Here is a 16906-nt window from a genome sequence, read left to right on the forward strand (position 1 = left end):
CTCCCTTTTCCAACTTCTCCACGTTATCCACATTTCATTAACTATACAGCTCTTTCATCTTGTATTTGCATCAATATTGCCCAGAAGAATGCTTACTTTTTTTTACAAGTATTATACTACAAAGTCATTTGCAAGTGATATGACTCAGCTGTGGTTTAATCATGACATCAAATTTATTCTTCTAAAAGGTAATCTTTTGATTTTATTTTGTTTAGTTGCCTTTACTCCTGTTAGTACAATATTGTCCCTAAAATCAATTATATTTATTTTACATTTTTTCCTCAACTTTAAAAATAATTCATAATTACCATAACCCAGTTTTAGATTTACTCTGTTTCTTTACCTGCTCAGAAGACATTATTAATTAGGTACAATTCAAATTCACAAGGTCATCTTCACTTTCAGTTTCCACAGAGGAGAAAACTGATCTATTTATACCATGTAAAAATAAGGTCATAGTTCAACTTGAAGTAAACTCCATATATTAAAATCACACAGTCAATAAATGTCATTATTTATTATAAGTAAAATTTTCCTAAGTACATTCACTGAATCCCAGAACACATAGAAATAAACAACTGCACTTTTTCCTACCCAAGTAACTAACTATAGAATAAGAGCAGTAGGTATGTAATATAATTTTCATCATTCCTAAGGGTTAGAAATCACAAACTTTGCAGGTAAAACAGGAAAATATGGCCCCTAATGGTTGTAAAATAATACTTAGTTTGAAATGCTGCAATAAAATTACATTTGGGTAGCTAAATGTTAGTGTTCCAAACAAATAATAAATATGGTTTGGGATCAATTCGTCAAAGTATACAAAATTTTTTTCAGTATAAATTACTAGTTTTTTAATGTCCTGTAAGATGGCAAAATACTACAATGGTGCCATGTTAAGAAACTAGTTTGGGGCAGTGAAGCTCTCCTGTATGATACAGTAATAATGGATGCATGTCATATACATTTGTCAAAACCCATAGAATATATAATGTGAAGTATTAACCTAAATGTAAACTATGGACCTTACTTAATAATATGTCAGTATTGGTTCATCAATTGTAAGAAATATGCCCTATGACCCATAATACAAGGTGCAGATAACAGAGGAAGTTGTATGCAGGCACTGGAGGTCTATAGGAACTCTCTGTACTTTTTTTTTTTGGCTGTGTTGGGTCTTCATTTCTGTGCGAGGGTTTTCTCTAGTTGTGGCAAGCAGGGGCCACTCTTCATCGCAGTGCGCGGGGCTCTCATTGTCGTGGCCTGTCTTGTTGCGCAGCACAAGCTCCAGACGCGCAGGCTCAGTAATTGTGGCTCACGGGCCCAGTTGCTCCGCGGCATGTGGGATCCTCCCAGACCAGGGCCCGAACCCGTGTTCCCTGCATTGGCAGGTAGACTCTCAACCACTGCGCCACCAGGGAACCTCTCTCTGTACATTTTAGGTCAACTTTTCTGTAAATCTAAAACTGCTCTAAAAAAATTAAGTCTGTTAATTTTTAAAACACTGATTTGTAGGGAAGTGGTTGAATTTTATTAAATAACTGGTTAGTAAATAACTTTTAAATTTTAATGTATTAATTCAACCGTTAGTAATACTTTCATTGCAAATTGGTTAAAAATGAGAAGGATTGGGCTTCCCTGGTGGCACAGTGGTTGAGAGTCCGCCTGCCGATGCAGGGGTCACGGGTTTGTGCCCTAGTCCGGGAGGATCCCACATGCCGCGGAGCAGCTGGGTCCATGAGCCATGGCCACTGAGCCTGCGCGTCCGGAGCCTGTGCTCTGCAACGGGAGAGGCCACAACAGTGAGAGGCCCACGTACCGCAAAAAAAAAAAACAAAAAAAAACAGGATTTTGGCACTATGTATTTCATTTATATTCTGATATCAATTACCTTTGTACCATAGAATTAAAACCTTAAGGTTATCATCAAATTACAGACTTTTATTTGGCATTAAGATTCTAGAAACTCTTTGAAGGATTAGGTCTAGTTAGCAACAGGACTATAATACTATCTCTAATGATAAAGGAAAGAGCTTAATAGCAAAGCTCTCCTCAAATCCACACTTCTAAATTTTGATTTTCTGCTTTTCTGCTGAGAGAATAGTTTAATTTCACAGAAAACAGTGGTATCCTTAAATGTCATGTATGTTTTTCACTTTTTTAGGATCAGGAATTCCCATCTTTGTTTCACTCAATTATAACAAATAAGATTGGATCCAAACCATTCATCGCAATTCCACCTGAGGGACCTTACACGTATAAATTAACAGAAAGGTTCCAATTTAAAAGTATTGCTCACAACAATAATAAATATCTGGCCATACTGGGAATGAATACTGGCCCATATTTGCTGAGTATCGTAAAACCAAGTATCTTGGCAGCTTCTCCTTGCAGAAGAAAGTTCAGAAATGACAGAAAGGCAATCTCCATTCCAACACATTTTAATTTGTTGTTTAGAACTCTGTGGTGTCAGACTACAAACTTATAAACATGATTTTTTTAAATGCCTTTGGAAAATGTCCTACTACAATATTTATAGCACATTATATTCAAAGTATAATGCAATGACTTTTAAATCAGTTGCATGAATTATAACTCAGTGCCATGATGACATGAATAATAATGTAAAAATCAGATTCATAATTTACAAAAATGTTGGTTGATAGATTGAAAATTGATATTTAAATCAGGCATTTAACATGTATGAGTAAAAATTTTTAATCAACATGAAAATACCATTGTGAGATTAATGTTAGAGTTATAAATAGAAATTCATGTATTTTTCACATTTTTGCTGCCACTGTCGATATTTAAATGACAAAAGTTTATACAATACTGTGCAGTCAACCCAAATTATTTCAGATGTGACAGAACTGACAACAGCCAAAACCCACATTGAAAATATTAACACATTCATCACCAAGCATCGTGCCTTCAAGTCAAGTATCATTTGGACTTTTCCTATCTTTTTATCACAAATATATTATTTCCAAAATCTTGACCCTGACTATGGCTACACACACACACATACACACATAAATAAATATATATGTATAAATGTAGATAGACACTTGGAATAACTATGCAGAATCACATTTATAAAATAAATTTTAAATCATACACCAACTTCTAGAAAATAATGGAGTTTTTAGTATACTTTTATCACTAAGATATATGAAAATGGTGGTAAAGATGAATAAATGTTACCAAAGTATAACAAGGTTAATGTGGCTTTTGGTAGATTTTTATATAAAAGCCATTCTCATAAATGGCTCCTCAGAACAGTGAAAGAGAAGATAACATCCTTCGCCCATCAACTTACGTTATAAAGGAGCAGGTTCAAAGTGCTGACAAATGTACCATTGTTCTCCCTCACAGAAATAGCAGCTGAGGACCTAAAACAGATTGAGGAAAAGGAAGGCATTAATGAGATTTTAAAAGTTTCAGTTATACCTTAATGCTAGATTTAAGGCAAAAAACTCTTGAGTAATCCTGACATACTTTTAACTAGGTCTGTAGTGTGCATACTGTTTAAATTACTGAACAGATAAATAATCAAACAGCAAGAGGGACTAAGTAAAGACAAACTGTTCTTTATGATCTTTTTATTTATAAAGGAACCCTTTTTACATTTTTTATTACTTACATGAAACTTTTGCAGAAAAACCTCATTCCAAAGAAAATTGAATCTGATGCAAATACATTTTCATCAATTCCACTTCAATAGAAGTTTCATGAGATCAGGGACTTTGTTTTACTTTGTTTACTGCTGGAACATTGCATGGCACGTAGTACGTGTATAATATTTATTGAATAAATGAATATGTTTCCATGTGCATTGAAGTTCAGGAATGTATTCAGTGCGAAAGTTGAGGGGAGCAGAGTGAAAGACTCTGACCTCCTTCCCTCTGCACCTGTATCCTTTTGACTCAAGGCCTTTCTTTTCTTGTTTTCCACATCAAAATCTTGCTTTTGACCAAGTTGTTTGTCATCATTGTGCCATTAAATCATCTATGAATATATTTTACCTGAAGCAAAATGTGGCCTCCACATTCCCTGTGACTGAGATTAAACAATAACTACTTTTGTGATAGAAAACCCTAGAACTGGAGAGGGAAAGTTCTTATTCAATCACCCCATCTTGTCAAAAATATTTCACAAATCCATATGGTTATATTGTAACGTGGATGTATAACTGTCTTGGAGTATGTGCTTTGGGAGTAATGAATGAATACATGACTATAAACAAAAGGCAATGACCGCAGTCCATGTCTGAAGCTCTTTGGTTCTGGGTGACACCACCTTTCCTGGGAAGCATCAGCAACTGTGCAGGTGACACCTCAGCAGGAGGCATGGAGACCTCAGATTCTGGGCAGCAGAGTCCACCAGTGAGAGATACGGCAGAGAATGAAGCTAAACAGGACCCAAAAATGCAGTGACCGAATGTTCCACACACTGGAAACAGGACAGGCCCTTCTGGTGCATAAGCACCCAGGGTTCTTGGGTTCTTGGGCAGTTCTAAGGGGAGCTAGGAGAACCCCAGGCAGACATCTGATTAGTTTGAGCCAATTTTAATTGGGGGGGGGATTAAAACTGAGCTGTTGATATGCATCATAACAATAACACTTACAGATGGATAGAGAGGTAGATAGGTAGGTAAGTAGATAGATAAGACCTTATATGGTTTCCATGACATTGAGTTTAGCTATTCTCAACAAATCCTACCATCTTTATAAGTCCCTCAAGGGTAAAAATGACTCAAACCAAAAGACAATATGAGAAAGCAAGAATAAAATGCGACTTACGAAGCAAGCTGGGTATTATTAACCAGGTATTCCAATGGATAACTACAACTAAATTTGTAAAGAAGTCCAGGTAGGTAACTGATGATTGTTGGTGGGTCTGGAGTATCAATATATCCTGAAATATTTCCTATTTGTACTGAAGTTGCATTTCCATAAGCACTGACTCCAGGAATTGTGGATACCTGTTAGAATGGTAGATCAAGCTCAGTTATTAAATAGTTACATGTAAATCTAGGCATTTCATATGCAAAATAAAACATTAGACAAATCATTTCTAGGGTCTGTTGCAACTATAACATGGCATGGTTTTGAAATTATACACATATAATGCTACTTATAAGTGATCATACGTCTTTTTCTTCTTCCTCTCATAAAGAGGGTGATTTTATTCTTTTTTAATTAGTTTTTATTGGAGTAGAGCTGATTTACAATGTTGTGTTAGTTTCAGGTGTACAGCAAAGTGAATCAGTTATACATATACATATATCCACTCTTTTTTAGATTCTATTCCCATGTAAGTCATTACAGAGTATTGAGTAGAGTTCCCTGTGCTATACAGTAGGTTTTTATTAGTTATCTATTTCATATATAGCAGTGTGTATATGTCAACCCCAATCTCCCAATTTATCTCCCCCGTTCTCCCCTGGTAACCATAAGTTTGTTTTCTACATCTGTGACTCTATTTTGTAAATAAGCTCATTTGTAGCATTTTTTTAGATTCCACATATAAGCGATATCATATGATATTTGTCTTTCTCTGTCTGACTCATATGTGTCTTTTAACTAAATAAAACTTCATATAACCAAAGACACTATACTCATATTTCATAAATAAGAAAGTAGAGAGACTATATGTCACTCGTTGTGCTACAGCAAGTAATTTGAAAACACTCATGGGTAAAGTCCAAATTCCGTGGCATGGCCTAAAAGACCCCTGTTAATCTGATCTTGTTTTCCATGTTAGCTTCACATCTCCAGGTTCCCACTCTTGGTTAATAATGTCCCAGCCCCAAGGCCCTTGTTGCTCTGGCCTTTGGGCATACTCCTCCTGCCTCCACTCTCCCCTCCTCACCATGACATATCCCATTCCTCCCCTGGATCTCATCTTCCCTGGAAACTTCTCCTGATACACCCCACAGCTTCTATTCATGCAGTCACAGTGCATGAGCAGTCTGACTCAGCACACCCCCATCCATAATCAGAGCTCTTTGTGGGCAGGAGACCCTCCTGGTCTTGTTTGCCTTTGTCCCTTCAGCATAGCTCAGTGACACCAGCATCTTGGGGTCCTCAAGATAAATTCTGAACAAATGAATTAAGGTCACAAATTTTCTTAGGGTCGATCTTCTCAGGGTCTTCCTCTGTGGTACATGGAGATTCTCATCCCCTTCCAGGACAATAGTTCTTAGCTGGGTTGTGGAGGGATCATGAACTCCTAGAATTTATATAAAAATATTGTCCATGTGTATATTTTCCTGGGACCGATTAGCTTTCATTTCTCCAATCCCACTAAAATTTAAGAACCAGCATTTCAGGAATAATCAATAATGTTCTTGACCTTCATAATACAATCGAGCTTCTCCCACCATGTCAAATACAATATGATGCTCAATTAATATTTTTAGCAGATATTATGGAGACCGGTAACATTTAATTTTCAACAATAGAATACCCTTTATACATGAACCTAGGAGCACATGGGCAAAGCTGAAGCAATTATCTAGCTGACTCATGAAGAGAACCAAAATCATTAGGAATGAAAACATTTTGATTCTAATCCAGATGATTTAGTAGTCTACTTAATTTTTCCCATACAGGACTATCCTTGGAGCAAACTCCAAAGGTGGTGACATCTAAGACAAAAATAAAAAACTAAGTGATTCTTCCTCTCTACACATCACTTGCCTGACTGGCTAGCTAAACGTGCAAATTCTGTCTGCGAAAAAAAATTATATACATATATTTATATATATACACATGATATATATCTCAATTTTTATACCAGAGTAATTCAGCTCTAAAAAAAAAATGAAGGTACACACACGAACACGTACACACACACACACACACACGCGCGCGCGCGCGCGCGCACACACACACACACACACACACACACAGGCTTTGTCTGGCATTTCTCCCAAATTGTTTTTCCAGCAGCAGGGTAAGACTGAAGTCAAGAGTAGAGAGCTCCTTGAAGGAGAGGCCTTGGGCGACCGTGGGAGGAGGGGCAGGGCTGCTGCTCTCCACAGGGGCCCCCTCCCTCCACACGGAACCTTGGATGTGTAATAATCAACCTGAATCCCTCTCCCTCACTCTCCCTTAGGCCCACTTCATAACCTCTCTGCACACAACCCAGAGAGATGAATAAACGTTTTCAATAAAAAGAGTCAACAATACTCAAGCTGTAGACTTGGAAATGGTCATGGGCACAATATTCTAACTGCCCTCCGGGAAAAGATAAAGGAGATTCAAAGAAATCTCTTTTTCCTGTCTCCTATCTCCCACCACGTCTTAAAAGCCCTGCCCTTAGAATAATCAAGCTTTTCCCCTTAATCCCAAACAATAATTTATCAAGAGGAAAAACTGATCTCTCCTTCTTCACTGGGCTAAGTGGTCACGCTCATTGAATCTTCTTTTTGTCTTTGCTAGGATTAACCAATAAGACTATATTTAAACAAGCAAAAGAAAAAATAGTGCTAAATGAATTTTAGTGTAACACCCCCCAAATCACAATATTTTTACTTCAATTAATTTTAATTCCCAGGAGAGTGAATGCCTCTTTCAATTCTATTTTTGGTGTTCAATGCATGCATAAATAAATGAATAGTGTAGACTAGTGGTTCTCACTCAAGGTGGAAATATTTGAAGTGGTGTTTTGATTTTCACAATGACTGGAGAGAGCGTGCTCCTGGGATTTCATGGGTAAGACTGTGTATGATAACATTTTGAAATTCAAAGGACAGTCCCACAGGATGAAGAATTTCACACTGGAAATGCTAACAGCCCTCTTTTACAAAACAGTGGTGTGGATCATTCAGTGGTAAACATGATAACCTAGAAGATTCTAAGTTTCTCATTCTATATTTCATCTTTCTTCCTGAATGAGGTCACTAAGAAGCAATAGGCCAAGTGATCCATCGCCAAACTCACTGGAATATAAAAGATACTTCCATGAAACGCATGAGGAACATAGCTAATTATCATTAGATAATTAGATAATAACTGTAGAGACATATTCCTCAGCATCACTCACACAAAATAATGTTGGTTAGAGTAGCACAGTTAATCTCAGCCCCCTCAACCACCAGCTACAATAAACAGAACCACTATTGGAAAATAAAATTGTATGATTGGGAGCAGAAGCCTCAAACAGGCAAAGGAAAGCTATTTGTTCAGTTTTATTGGAATTTTTTCTCGAAAGACAGATTGGGCTTCTGATTATTTCATGAAATTGGGAGATTTTTTAGTTATGATCCCCAAACCTAGCACACAATTTCACACTAATCTTACCACTAAATTGTTTCCACAGCCCTCCAAGGTGCTGAGATTGATGATGAAAATGACCACTGCAGGAAAGGTGTTGTTATTGATGAACCCCCTGCAGTGGGAATCCCCATGCCTTCCGTTCAGTGCCAGGTCTGTTTCAGAATAACCGGAGAAAAGTACTGTGCAAAAATTAATCTTCATTGTAATGGCCTGGACCCCACAGTAGACATTGATGTCTCTTTCAGCTGAAATAAAAAATATAAAAAAACAAACAAATCACGAAAGCACAGCATGGGGTCCAAGAATAACTTTACCATCCCCTGAGGTATTTTCATCCCCATGGTCTGTTTAACTCATTCCTATACTTGAATACACCATAATCCAACGTGAAAGTATTAGGAAAAATAGTCTTTGATTTAGTTATTTCAGGAGAGATCTTTGAGTGTAGAGATTATAGTGTATCTCTGTTTCCTTGTGCCCGGTACACAGTGGATGTGCATTAAATGTTTATTGGGTAGTGTAAAATGATTGGAGAATTGAGTGGAAAAAATCAGGCCACGGAGGAAATTCAGAAGAGAGGAACTGAATTATTTAGATCACCTGTCTAGAGCAGTGAGCCTCACTACAAATGATGCATTTTCTCAAGTGTAAGGAAGAAGCAGTTAAAATCCATCCTAAGCCAAATTGTTGAGCACTTTGGTGTTTTGTAACCCATCTTATCCAGGATGTATAAACAAAAGCCATCTATCCAGATTCCATTTTATTTTATTAAATTATGCTAGAGAGGAAGAGAATGAAAACTTATCTGTTGATATTACAGTCAGACATGCAGTCTACCCTAAGAAAAATTTGCCAATAACTATGCCTGAATAAAAGCAATTAACTAGGCATGAAAATGTAAATACACAATTTGCAGTTTTCCATGATTCCATGAGTTATCAGTGATGGGATCCATTCCAGGTCTATAGAGGTGAGCAGGCACACACACACAAACACACACACACACACACTCCACACACAAGATTTTCATGTCTCTATTTAGTTATTTTTCTGCATGTAATGAGGAAAATATATGTAGAAAATGGAGAATTTGGCTGTTGCTAGGCAATTCCCCAGTGTCAGAAGCTTTCAGTTTTATTGGTTTTGGTAACTGTTACAGATTGAATTGTTTCCCTCCCTCCAGAAAAAAAAAAAGATACATTGAATCTTAACCCCCAGTACCTCAGAATGTGGTAATTAGTTTAGATGAGGTCATACTGGAGTAGGGTGGGTCTCTACTCCAATATTACTGGTGTTCTTCTAAAAGAAGTATCATGTGAAGAGACAGAGACACAGGAAGAATGCCATGTGAAGACAGAGAATTGGGGTGACACACGTACAAGTCAAGGAATAGCAAAGACTGCCAGCAAACCACCAGAAGCTGGGAAGAGGCCAAGAAGGATTCTGTCCAGAGTCTCAGATGGAGTTTAGTCCTACTGATACCTTGATTTTTAACTTCCAGCCTCCGGAATTGCGAGAAAATAAATTTCTGTTGTTTGAAGTCACTCTGTTTATGCCACATTGTTACAGCAGACTTAGGAAATTAATACAGTAAGCTTACTACTTTTTACCACTCTTATTTTTTACCACTGAGATAAAGAATCTGAAACATACATCTGGTTTTCAAAGTGTGAAAACAAACAAATAAAAATGGCTGTTTGGAGAAATCACCTTGATTGTTCAAAAAAGGAAAAACAAGCATAATAAAATATTTTTTTGGTAAATGATCTAAGTAATATGTAAATGTCATTCATGACTTTTTGGCATAAAGTTAATTTGCTAAATATATCAGTTCTAATCTATGGGTAAAAGTGTTCAACAGCATATTTCTTTGGAGTGTTTATTCTGCATACTGGCTTTTTGTTGGTAAAGTGAGTCATATTTTGAGGATATGAATCAATCAAAGTGGAAATTTCTATATTTGATTATGATTTTAAACTCAATACAAAAAAGAAAAATTTTTTTCATAGCAAAAGATAGAAAGATGGAAAATCTTTTTCATGGCCAAAAGGCAAATATTAGGCTGCTTGGTACAGAAAACCCCAAGCAATATTCCCCTTGTAGGTGGAAAATAAAATGATAACCCACAGATGAAGCATACTTTGCCAACACAGAAAATAATAAATATGACTTAAAATTGGGAGAATATCTCTATTAGCTTTCAACAACATTAGCTGTTCAAATGCAACTATAATTTTTAAATGATGCTCTTATTAAAATAATGAGTTCATTTTAACAAACGTTTGAATGTTTCAAACATTCAAACTTCAAATTACATCTTAAATCTGGTGATTTTTCTCCATCTTTATGCTATTCCTTGGTCTATGCCATAATTATATTTTCCCTAGAATATTACATTCACCTCCTAACTAGTTCCTTTATTTCAACTCTTAATGCCCTCTGATTAGTACAGCTGTTAAAACGTGAATCCAATCATGTTACCTCTTTGCAAAGATCTTCAACAGCTATTCATTTCACTCAGGCCAAAAGTCCAAATCTTGAACCAGGTCCTCAAGACTCTCTGTGATCCACCACCTGCCTACCTCTGCATTCTCATCTCCTCTCTACTATCCCCCTTACTCCCTACATCTGTTTCACTGAACTCTGTTCAGTTCTTTAAATGTATCACACTGAATCATAGAGACCAGAATAGTGGTTACCTCTGAAGGAAAACTGTCTAGAATAGGGGAAACAAGGAAAATTTGGAGGGTAATAAAATTGTTCTCTATCAATCTGGGTGGTGATAACATGAGTGTATACATATGTTAAAATTTCAAGCCACACACTTAAAATTGCTGCATCTTATTTTATATGTTATTCCTCAATAAAATACTGTATTTTAAAAAGCCTAATATAGGTTACACATGACCTTCAATCAGTTTTTTCCCCTCCGTAGGATGCTTCTCCTATTCCCAATCTTTGTCTGAGGAACTCCTACTCATCCCTCAGGTCTCGAATTTCATTGTCTTTTTCCCAAAGACTTTCCTGATCCCAAATCTAAATTATGCTACTCTGTCTTATGTTGTCGTATTGACTTGGAATCATATATGTATTTGTATAATTGTCTTCTCAATAAATTGAAAGTCCCAGAAAGCAGGAAGCTATGATATTCATTGATGTACTCCAGTGAGTAATTAATTAATTACTCACATAAAGTATGGGGCAATAGACTGCACTAAGGATGTACAAAGTAGTGGTCCTTTTTCTTAGGTAGATCACAGTCCATAAGAGGAGGTAGATGTGGCCCACATTTAAGAAAGATTGGACAGAGGACCATGGGGTGGCATTGAAAGAGAACCTTACCCAGACCAGTTGATTAGGAACAGCTTCCTGGAGAAGATGGCATTGAACTGAGTTTTGAAGTATCGGTAGGAGTTAGCTACAAAAAGGAGTGGGAAACTTACAGCACAAAGGGGACAGCATGAATGATGACAGAAGTGTGAAATAAATATGCTCAGGCTGGTTAGGAGCTAGACAGTTCATTTGAATTTAAAAAGCAAGGAGGAAATGGTAGGCATGAGGCCAAGTAGCAAGCACATAGGCAAGATCACAGGAAACCTTCACATACAAAATGGTCTCCGTAAGGTAGCAAAATGTCTACTTAAATGTGAAATCAAATTCTCAACTACTAGACCGTGCACTAAGAACGCTTTATGCTTGGGGAAATAGAGAATGAGTATCATTGCATTACTTGGCATACCCTAAATGTATGGAAGTTAATACATATCATTAAATATGTTACAAAAGAGGTATCACTCCCTTAACTTAAACCAACTGAAGATTTTAGCTTCCTCACCTTTGTTTGAGAATTAATTGATGCCTATGCTAGCTTAACAATGGCAGTGATTGCTTTGTCCAGACATAGTGCTCTCTTCCGTTTTCTGCTTTATAACTGGAGACTTGTAACCCCTGCAGTGGAACTGAATTTGCTACAAGTTGATCCCACTTGGAGAAATGATAACAAACTAAAGACTTTACAGTGTAAGAAAGGATCTGTTCAAATCCATCCTAACCTAGCTTTCTAAAGACTTTTCACTGTCCCTTCCAAGGAACACATTTTTCCCTGGTTGTAGATACTAAAGACATCTATTCAGCACAACTTTTCCATTTGTGAGGCTTTGAGGGAAACAAAAATGCTACTTCAAGTTGCCAAAGAGCAATTTCTGCCAAAAGTAGAGAAATTTTTTTCAGTTACTGAATAACAGTTGCTCTCAACAACTAATTTTTTTTAGGCTTTTTATTGTCCAATCCCTGGCCTGAATTGTAATATCCCTTTGAACAACACTGCAGTATTAAACAATCCAGTGAATACAAGCTAATGACAAAAAATAATCAAGGAATAAACATCTTTAGATGTTTGGTTTCTAGTGTTTTCTGTCTAAAGATACTAAGTATGTCTAAAATGGTAGGCCTGCATACAGAGTTTATGTGCCGTTATGCTGCCAAAAGGGTGATTTTTCCCCTGATATTTAACCAAGCTAAGTTATTCATAGAAAATTTAAAAATGCAGTATTCAATTGAATTCAGATAAAAATAAAGAGATGTTCTGCACTCCTCTTACCTACCAATCAGGCAATGAGTTTGTCTCAGATTTTCTAAAATTATGCAAATTTAAATATCCTGTCACACTAAATATCCTGTCACCATCTATCTCACCATGTACAAAAACATAGCCTGGGGCTTCCCTGGTGGCACAGTGGTTGAGAATCTGCCTGCCAATTCAGGGGACACGGGATCGAGCCCTGGTCTGGGAAGATCCCACATGCCGCGGAGCAACTAGGCCCGTGAGCCGTGGCCGCTGAGCCTGCGCGTCCGGAGCCTGTGCTCCACAACAAGAGAGGTCGCGACAGTGAGAGGCCCGCGCACCGCGATGAAGAGTGGCCCCCACTTGCCGCAACTAGAGAAAGCCCACGCACAGAAATGAAGACCCAACACAGCCATAAATAAATAAAAAAAAAAAAACATAGCCTGATATGGGGTTCATAGAATATGGTTACCATATAAATGGAGTAAAAAGGAAATGGATCCAATTCTGTATATGTGAATAAAAACATCACTCTACCTATTTATCTCCAAGAAAGTTCCATTCCTAGAACACCTAATATACTTTTCTCTTTAGACATAATTAATGACAATATATTCTCAGCATATGATTCACATATTTAACAAATATATCTATTTTCTTTTTCTCAACAATTCCATACTCAACTGGCTTACATCCAATTGCATCCAGATGAGGCTAATGATTCCTAGTTTTTGATACATGGAATGATTTTTATCTCATCTCAATACTATTAAGTTTGAGACCTACATTTTCTTTCAGTAGTGTCAGAATATTTAACATGTTCTAATTATTACCTGGATTAATAAGGGCACAGATCAATGCAAGTATTCAAATAATTTGCACACATATATTCTGCAACACAAACACTCCAGAATTGAACTGAACTCGGCACTGAAGTGCAGTGGCTCAAAATGTTCCTTCCCTATTGACCTGAAAATGTAAAAATCTGTATGAAAAGCAATTCTGGGTGTCAGTGTAGATTGTAATAAAAGGGTGGGGTACACAGGAGTTGAACACACAAAATCAGTGCCATCAGTTTTACACAAGCTAGAGGCTATTTGGTCCTATTTATTTTCAAGATCTAAACTACATGCCACTTCATGTTAACAAAGTATCCAAAAAAAGCATTTGTTTATATACAGTAGTTAGTCTCTGTGCTAAACTCTGAGGATAAAGACATTAACAGGACTCCTTCACTTCAAGGAACTCATGGTTGGGTAAAGGACACAGAGAAAAAAACAGACAATTGCAATGCAGTTGATAATGATATGATAGAGGTTTGAATACCACGTTATATACAACCATGTCTTGGTAGGGCACAGCTGTTGTGAAGGGATTGTTGGGAAGAAATGGAACAGTTCCAACTGGCTAAATTTTATAAGAAATTGATTAGATGATGGCATGAAGAGAAGGGCATGTCAAACTTATGGTCAAGTTTCTAGCATTAGTGACTGGGTGGATTATTCCCTGAGATAAGGAATACAGGAAGGAAAAAGATGATGAGCTCAGTTTTTGAGAGGCTGAGGTACATATGGGACATTCAAGCAGAAATATACAGCAGGTAGTTGGAAATAAGAGTCTAATATTTAGAGGATAGAAAAGAGTAAGAAGTATAAATTTGATAATCACCAATACTCAGTACATCAATTATAAACAATAATAATAGATGAAATACCCACTGAGAGCACTCAGGTAATAGAAATGGGCTGAGAAAAGAAAAACAATTTCTAAGGCTTCCTTTTGTAAGACTTCATTTTTCCAATGATATATAGTCATTCTCTTCCGCTCTACCCCACATCACGTTAACTATGAGTCTACAATATCACCTACATTATACCTGGGAGTGGATATTTGCTTTCCCACTAGATTATGAACTCATTGAAAGCTCTGGGTTTTCCCAGCGTGCCTAACAAACATTCAGCAAGTGTTTATTAAAATGTTTAATTAAACTCTTTCACAAACAGCATGTATGATTTCTAACTTTTTTTTTTTTTTTTTTCGGTACGCGGGCCTCTCACTGCCGTGGCCTCTCCCATTGCAGAGCACAGGCTCCGGACGCGCAGGCCCAGCGGCCACGGCTCACGGGCCCAGCCGCTCCGCAGGCACGTGGGATCCTCCCGGACCGGGGCACGAACCCGCGTCCCCTGCATCGGCAGGCGGACTCCCAACCACCGCGCCAACCACTTCCTAAAAAGTCAGGAAGCCCCTAACTTTTTAATATCAACTTTCAAGATTCACAAAGAAAATATGTGCTCAATGATATAGGTTCATCTTGACTGTTCATCCAGAACTCATATTTCCTATCTGTACTCTGCCAACTGCCTGAGATGATTCCCGTTTTCAGACTTTTAGAGGAACATCAAAATTCTCTATGTCAGATATTTTCTAATTCAACACACTAAATAATATGAAATTAATAGATTTTTGCTATTTGTTTAGGTATTTAGCTTTTTTAAGTGCATTAGTCTGGCAATTAATTATCTTGCTTTATTATTAATAATAAATTTTTTAAATCATTTCCCCTTAACAGCAAGGGATTTGCTAATCCCTACTGTCATTAATAGCAAGCAAGTGCGTGACAGCCAGTTGGGGTTGGCATAAACACTCTGGTATGTAACATCATAAAGCTGGCAAGACATCATGAGTACCACACTCCAATCAGCACTTCATATGAATATGCATTATACAGAATCTTATTAAAATGCAGATTCTGATTCAGTAGATCTGGGATGGGGCGTGATCTTTACATTTCTCACAAGCTCCCAGGTGATGCCAATGTTGCAAGTGAAGGGGAGCAGAATATGCCACCCCAAAATATGCCTCTTTGGCATAAGGATTACCTTAAATTGATTATTTTTAAGAAACAGCAGAGATTTCCCTGGTGGCGCAGAGGTTAAGACTCTGCACTCCCAATGCAGGGGGCCCAGGTTCAATCCCTAGTCAGGGAAATAGATCCCACATGCATTCTGCAACTAAGAGTTTGCATGTCACAATTAAGCAGCCCACGTGCCACAACTAAGACCCAGTGCAACTAAATAAATAAATAAATATTTTTTTAAAAAAAGAAAACAGAACTGGCAGACATAGGAGAATCCCTGAAAACAAATGGAAGTTACTCTTCTGAAAGAGACATTTACATTTATAAGGGAAATCTCCATTTGTAAGTGCATCTCCTTCTCTGTACCAGGAAGGAAGAGGGGAACTAAACCTCCAGAAACTCTTACAAAGGAGGCTACAGACCTAAATCTGCATAACAACCATACTCCTGTTTACTGTGATTTACCTGATGACCTCCCATAACTGGCTTCCCCACCACCACCATCTCTTTTGTCTTTAGCTTGAGATGGTATTTAAGGTAGTGGCTTGGGCCATTTCAGGGAGTTACTCCGTTTTCCTGGGTATCACCCATGAATATAGGAGGTTTACATGTTATTAAACTTCTATTTGTTTTTTTCTATTAATCTGTCTTTTATTATAGGGGGCTTCAGCTAAGAACCTAGAAGGGTAGAGGGAAAATTATCTTTCCTCCCCTACACAAGTCTCTTAACCAACTGAGTTACTTAGTCATAACTATACATTTTGATTGGGCAGGAAGTAATCCTTAGGTGGGTTCTATCAGGTGGGATTAAGCACTCCCACCAAACTGTATGATTTATAGGCTTACAAGAGGGAGAGGTTTGGATGAAAAAGGGACAGGAAAGAGAGAGAAACAAGTTGTAAAGGGCATGGGTGTGTGTCTGAGTCCCTTCCTTTTTGAGGAACTAACTGGTTTGAATTACAATGAAAGAGGGTTGTGAAAGGCTTTGTGAGACTGAACCCAAATGAGTCTACTTTAGTGCTCAGTGGCAATGTGTGAAATAAAATTGGGAAGAGGGTCAGTCTTCTCCTTCCCCACCTCTACCCCATGCTACAAACCATAGCAGTTTAATAACCAGAGGAGCAGGACAGTTACCTCAAATGGCAACTAGGCCCTGGGCACTCCTCGAAACAACTGAAAGAGAAGTGTGAGGCTGCG

At 37.5% G+C, this 16906-nt stretch overlaps 1 protein-coding gene across 1 annotated transcript in view; it reads right to left on the reverse strand.

The window, feature by feature from the left end:
* ZPLD1 (zona pellucida like domain containing 1) overlaps nt 1-16906 on the reverse strand; it is a 39853-nt gene that overhangs the window by 15126 nt on the left and 7821 nt on the right. The window contains exons 2-4 of the mRNA XM_079921783.1: nt 8313-8533; nt 4806-4987; nt 3323-3395 (exon numbers count right to left, since the gene is read on the reverse strand). Of these exons, the coding sequence (XP_079777909.1) occupies nt 3323-3395; nt 4806-4987; nt 8313-8533 (476 nt within the window). The remainder of the gene's footprint in view (nt 1-3322; nt 3396-4805; nt 4988-8312; nt 8534-16906) is intronic.

Source organism: Stenella coeruleoalba (genome assembly GCF_951394435.1).
Source record: "Stenella coeruleoalba genome assembly, chromosome: 5".
Taxonomy (NCBI): Eukaryota; Metazoa; Chordata; class Mammalia; order Artiodactyla; family Delphinidae; genus Stenella; species Stenella coeruleoalba.